The sequence below is a fragment of the Pseudonaja textilis genome, chromosome 16, assembly GCF_049901715.1.
Source record: "Pseudonaja textilis isolate UNSWEBS1 chromosome 16, rPseTex1.2, whole genome shotgun sequence".
In the NCBI taxonomy this organism is placed as follows: domain Eukaryota; kingdom Metazoa; phylum Chordata; class Lepidosauria; order Squamata; family Elapidae; genus Pseudonaja; species Pseudonaja textilis.
In genome coordinates, this window is record NC_142005.1 from 1713541 (window position 1) to 1720000 (window position 6460).

Below are 6460 nucleotides of genomic sequence, written 5' to 3' on the forward strand. Positions count from 1 at the left end.
AAACTTCAAAAACTTCAAAGGATTTATTAGGAGCGAACATGATATGATCTGTATAAAGCCGATTCTGAGACACGTAATTCCCTGTCACCCTTGACCCTGGTCTCCCTGCACCCCTTTGGGGGACAGGGGCAGGCGTGCATGCACACATTGCACGAGTGCGGCCCTGAGCGCCCATGAAGCTTGTGTGAGTGAGGACCCAAGCGCCGTGAAGCTTGCAATGAGGGAGGCCGCGTGCGTGCACGCATGTTGCGAATAGGCCGTGGCCCGGTAGTGGGCCACAGCCTTCACAAGTTGGGTACCCCTGGATTACGGGGACATTTAAAATAATAATAATAATAATAAAGCCAGGATACAAATAAGTCAAAAAATTAAATTGTGTTAATGCAGCCCGTGGGGTTAGCGCTTGGTTTTAGCGCAGGATTCCTGCAGTTACCCCTATTTAAATCATGAGTCTCAAGCCGCACTTCCGAAACTTAAAGATGATTTATTAGGCGTTAAAATGTCCGGCACTGCCTGGATGGAGCCGACTCATTCACTGTCACCCTTGGCCCTGGTTTTCCCTCCACCCCCTGGGTGTATCGTAATTCATATTCTCCAATGGGACACCTCCATAGCCCAGAGTCATCAATCAGGCTCCCCAGTTAGATATTTGCTGCAGCAGAAACTTCAGTCACTTAGTTACTATCTTTGAAAAACTAGGTATGGAATGCACTTTCGGTTTGCAAGCTGCCACACTGCTCTTTCAAAACCCCTTCCCCCCACCCCTTTCTGTTGGCAACTCTAAAAAGATCATCGAAATATTTTATGAGTTGACGCCTAGGCCTGTTGGGTTGTGTGAACCTGCCCGGTGCAAGCAAGGGAGTGAAATTGCCGAGGCACCGACTGACGGCAGACGTTTCCCCTCCAGATGGAGCACTTCATCCAGTACCTGAATGAGCCCACGGTCAACACCCAGATCTTCCCCCACGTGGTCCACGGCTTCCTGGACACCAATCCAGCCATTCGGGAGCAGACGGTGAAGGTGAGGCAGAGGAGGAGGCGGAGGGTATACCAAAAGGGATGTGAGAAGGACCTTGGGAGGCGGGATGAAACAGACGCTGCCAGATAAGAGACAGCGTCGCCCTCAGCTGCGTAACGGGCGGAAGAAAGAATTTCTCAGACTGTAAAAGAGACGGTAGGAGATTACAAGATACTATTAATGTAGCTTTCAGGGAGCGTTGGATAAGAGACTGCACAGCCCTCAGCTGCATAACAGGTGCAGAAAAAGGCTCCAAAGGGGCCTCCCTTAACTTCCTAAAGCTATAAAATAGATGGCGGAAAAAAAGACCACAAGGTGATCCCGTTTTGTGTCTCCCCCCCCACAGTCCATGCTGCTCCTGGCTCCCAAGCTGAACGAGGCCAACCTGAACGTGGAACTCATGAAGCACTTTGCTCGCCTCCAGGCCCGGGACGACCAAGGCCCCATTCGTTGCAACACCACCGTGTGCCTGGGCAAGATTGGGCCATACCTCAGTGCCAGCGTGAGTGGACACGGCTTCGAGGAAGCAGAGGGAGGCTTTCGGAGCAGGCGGTGGGAAGTTGGGCAGCTCCAGAGCAGGGGTCGCCAACCTTTTGGACCTCAGGGATCACCAAACACATAATTTTAAATCCCAGGGACCCCTAACCGGTTCTGTGGGTGTGGCCTAATTTGTGGGTGTGGCTTGGTGGTCATGTGACTGGCTGGGCATGGCTTGTATGTAAGTATCATAAATATTTACATAAATATTGATTTTTTTTTATAAAAAAGAGCAACTTTTACCCAAAATCAAGCAAAGAAGGCAGGCAGATTGAGTTGCTCACAGCATCATTCATTGATCTATCTATCTGCCATCGGCTACCTGAGTCTGTCACATGAAATTTGCTTGCTGTGAGTCTGCACTGAATAATAGAACCTTCAATCCTAAGGGAGGTTCAGCTGTGCTTAAAAGCAGAGTCGAAGATCTAAAGACTAGCTAGAAAGCAAGAAATCCAACTATTTCCTGCTTCCTAGCTAATCTTAATCTCCTGGCACAGCAGAACAGCTGATGTTCGGAAAAAGGAAAAAATAGCAATTTAGCAGGCAAGTTTGCCGGGTAAGGAGTGAGTGGGCGGGAAGGGTTCCCGCGGGCCATGTGAGCTGTGCAGCCTTGTGTTTCTGCGCAGCCTGGATTAATTGCTTTGTGGGGGGTGCTCTGGGGGTGAGATTTCTCTGCAGCCCACAGGTTGGTGACCGGTGCTCTACAGCAGGGATGTCCAACTTTGGCCATTTTTAGATCTGTGGACTTAAAACTCCCAGAATTCTGCGAGTTGAAGTCTAGAAATCTTCAAGTAGCCAAGGCCAGCTGGGGGAATTCTGGGAGTTGAAGTCCAGAAGTCTTCAAGTAGCCAAGGCTGGCTGGGGAATTCACAGAAGGGAATCTGACCCTGGGCCACAGCAACAGTCATAAATATGAGTCAAGTCACCAAGCTTCTGAATTTTGACCAGGCGACCAGAGGCTGCCAAAGTTGTCACTGTGAAAAATTGTTGTTAAACCATTTTTCCCCAGTGCCGTTGCAACATTGCCTGGTCATTAAATGAATTGTTGTAAGTCGAGGACTTGCAACAAAAAGGCCTTGGCGGAGGATGGGGCAGCCTGGGCCGGGCTCCTCGGTCCCTTCTTGGTGCCGTTTTGTGTTCTAGCTGAGCTCAAGCTGTTTGCTGGATCTTCTCTTTACAGACGAGGCAGAATGTGCTGATCTCGGCCTTCAGCCGGGCCACCAAAGACCCCTTTGCCCCCTCGCGGGCCGCTGGAGTCCTGGGCTTCGCCGCCACCCACAATTTCTTCTCCATGAAAGAGTGCGCCTTCAAAATCCTGCCGGTGCTCTCCACCTTGACGGTGGACCCCGAAAAAACAGTCCGGGACCAGGTGAGCAGGGGGCAAACTCCCCTCAGGGATCTCTGAAGTCCACGGAGGAAGTAGACCCACTTGAGGGGGTCCTTGGTGCTCTCTGAACCTCCTTGTTTTCTTGCAGACGTTTCATTACCAACCTAGGTAACATCATCAGTGCGATCGGTAGAAAGGAATGCTGTTTGCTGTTAATTTGCTCCTTCCTAGCACTGATGATGTTACCTAGGTTGGTAATGAAACGTCTGCAAGAAAACCACCAAGGAGCACACAGTTGTTGCCGTCATCACTTTTGTCGTCATCCTCTTCCTCCTTTCTGCACACCCCACTCCCTTCTAGCACTGATGATGTTCCATAGTTGGGCAATGAAACGTCTGCAAGAAAACAAGTCAGCTCCGAGAGCACCAAGGACCCCTCGTTTCAACCCCGAGCTGCAAATATTCTTCTTAATTGGCAGGTCCAGTTCTTCCAGTCCATTGCTCCGTCCTTGCCTCCTATTGCACAGGGGCACCTCACCAGGTGAATCTCTGCCCCTACAGGGGTGCCCTTGACCAATCCGAAGGAAGGACGCCGGGAAAAGGACGCCTGCAGTTGCTTTATTGGCCAGAAAGTGGAGTGTGGATTTAATAATTGAAAAAATAAAATAAAAATGCCCGCATCTTTGGGTGCATTGGAACCACAAATTAAAGGGGAGGCTAGTCTAATACAGGCAGGCCTCGACTTACGACCATCCTTAGGACTGGAACTTCCATTGCTATAAGAAATGGTTGTTAGTGCCCAAGGCCTCATTTTATGACCCTTTTTTTTTTGCCACAGTTTTTAAGTGAATCTGGCTTCTTTCATTGACTTTGCTTTTTGGAACGGTCATAAGTCCCTTTTTTCAGTGCTGTTGTAACTTTGAACAGTCACTAAGTGAACTACCTATAAGTCGAGGACTACCTATGGTTTAAACCAGGGGTGGCCAACCTTTTGGACCTCAGGGACCACCAAACTCATAATTTTAAATCCTGTGGACCAGAGACCCTGGGAAAATCTCCCCAAAATCTGCAGGAAAATCCCCCACCCCGTTTTCCTACCGATCGATTGTTCTTTACTTGGGATCGCAGGATATCGTCTCCAGCTCCGTTCTCAAGGAGGGGGTGGGGGAGAGAGAGAGAGAGACTTTTGGCTTCATGCAAGGAAAGCAGCAAAAGTCTTTCTTTCCCTCCCCCAAACTCCGCCAGAAATGAGTCTTTGCCGGCGCAGCCTCTTGGGGCAGGAGGCCTTGCAGGGTCCCAAGGACTCATTTCTGGTGGAGTTTGGGGGAGAGAAAGGAAGACTTCTGCTGCTTTCCTTGCGTGCAGCCAAAAGCAGAAGAAGAAAGAAGCGGAAAGAAGCAGCCCGGTGGCCAGGCCAGGCGCGTGGGACGAGTAGGGCAAGTTCCCCCCGTCTGCCCTTTTCCCCCTCCCCTCACTACCTCGTGTTATTCACAATGCAAGCGACGCAAGCCTTGTGTTGCCACGCAACCTGGATTAATTACTTTGGGGGGACGTTTTTCTGTGGACCACCAAAATTTTCTCGCGAACCACCAGTGTCCCTGGCCCACTGGGTGGCGACCACTGGTTTATAGAACCGCGGGGAAGCTTGTGATTGTGTTGACTTTTTCTTTTTTTAAAAAAAAAAAACACACACACACATTTTTGAGTCTCTCCCTTTGCTCTTTTCCATCAGGCCTTCAAAGCCATCCGCAGCTTCTTGACTAAATTGGAGACGGTCTCAGAAGATCCGGGTCAGCTCTCAGAGCTTGGTGAGACCATCCTGACAACCCATAGGAGCCAAGGAGTTGGGTTTGGACTTCGGGCCTGGTGGTTTGTTCTAAACCAGGGTGGGCAACTGGCAGTCAAGGACTGTGTGCCTGGCTTGGCCCGCTTTGCAAACCCCTCCCAGGCTCCCTTTTCCTGCTTTGAGCTCTGGCCACGCCTCCTGCTTAGAATGCAAGGCCCCGCCCAATATATTTGGGCCACCTGGATCTGGTTCCCTGGAATCATAGAGTTCTAGGGCTGGAAGGGACCTTTGGGGTGGGGGTGGGGGCTTGCTGGCTGGGGAATTCTGGGAGTTGAAGTCCACGTGTCTTAAAATTGCCAAATTTGCAGAGTCCTGTAATCTAGTAGGAGACACCCCCCCCAGCCCCCCCACCCCAGTGTCAGGCCTGTCGCAGTTTGGACATTTAAGGAAGAAAGACCCTCGACTCCCCTTTGCAGTGAAAGGCGTTTACTTTTACTAAAGCTAATTGGTTCAGCGTAGGAAAGCCAAATTGGAAGATTCCCACATACACCCAGGTTAAGAAGAGACTGGACTGGGTGTAGGACTTCTTGCCTGGACACGGGGCTCGACTAGAAGATCTTCCCTTCCAACTCTTGTTCTCCTGTTAGTCCAACCTACTGCTCAAAAAAGCACTTCCTGGCATTACAACAGTGTGACCCGAACCCGGGACTCGGCCCAGGGGCGGGATTCAAAAATCCCAGCAACCGGTTTGCTGCCCAGTTGCTGGGTGGGCCTGGCCATGATGGATGTGGCCTACCAGAACTTCCGGGGGGGGGGGCAGTTTTTCATGTCCCCAAGGGCACCTTGGCTTCCCTCGGGCCTCTGGGCGGGTGAAAATGGCCTCCCCTGGTCTCTGGAGGCCCACCGGAAGCCAGAAACAGGAGGGCCATTTTCCCCCTCCCACAGCCTCTGCGGGGACCCTGCCCTTACCTGCATGCAAAACGGGCCGTGCGGAGATTCCTGGGAGGGGTGGGCGAGGCCAGCTGGTTGGTTCAACTACCGATTCGGCGAACCAGATGTAAATTTAACAACCGGTTCGCTCAAACCGGCCTGAACCGTCTGAATCCCACTCCTGACTCTTCCCTTTCTCTCTCTCTGTCTCTGTCTCTCTCTCTCTCTTTAGAAAAAGATGTCCAGGCCGCTTCCATCAGTCCCGGGGTGGGCTCAGCCGCAAGTTGGGCTGGCTGGGCTGTGACGGGGGTCTCGTCCCTGACGTCAAAGCTGATCCGGGCAAACGCTGGAACGACGCCGGGAGCAGAACCGGTGGCCGAGGACGCCCCCGTCAAGAAGCCGTCGGAGCCTCCCAAATCAGGTCAGTGGGGCTGCTAACCCACCCCGGGCAGCGTCCCAATTTTGACTGCCGAGGAGGCCTAAGGAGGCCTTGTCTGGGTTAGGTGGGCTGTGTGAAGGGGGCCAATTTTGCAATACAGGTGTAGAGAACCATTCGTTCCGTGGCCATTGAAAAAAAAGAGACCCAGGACCACTTTTCACAGAATTACGGCCATTGCCGGATCCCCGTGGTCACATGATCAGAATCCGGGTGCTTGGCAGCCGATTCGTATTTATGACGGTTGCGGTGTCTCCCCGGGGGGGCGGTCACGTGTTTCCCTTCTGCGACCTGTTGTGAAGTCCGTGGAGAAGCCAGATATCACTTCATAACCACGTGGCTGACTTGACAATTGCAGCGTTTCACTCAACAACGGTGGCAAGAGAGATTGTAAAATGGAATAAATTCCACGGACCTCGCTGAGCAA

General features: G+C 51.8%; 1 protein-coding gene across 1 annotated transcript in view; it reads left to right on the forward strand.

The window, feature by feature from the left end:
* Positions 1 to 6460, forward strand: part of SCYL1 (SCY1 like pseudokinase 1) — a 34144-nt gene that overhangs the window by 16704 nt on the left and 10980 nt on the right. Inside the window, exons 9-13 of the mRNA XM_087913776.1 lie at positions 908 to 1021; positions 1365 to 1520; positions 2736 to 2924; positions 4614 to 4689; positions 5830 to 6018. Coding sequence (XP_087769902.1) covers positions 908 to 1021; positions 1365 to 1520; positions 2736 to 2924; positions 4614 to 4689; positions 5830 to 6018 — 724 coding nt within the window. The remainder of the gene's footprint in view (positions 1 to 907; positions 1022 to 1364; positions 1521 to 2735; positions 2925 to 4613; positions 4690 to 5829; positions 6019 to 6460) is intronic.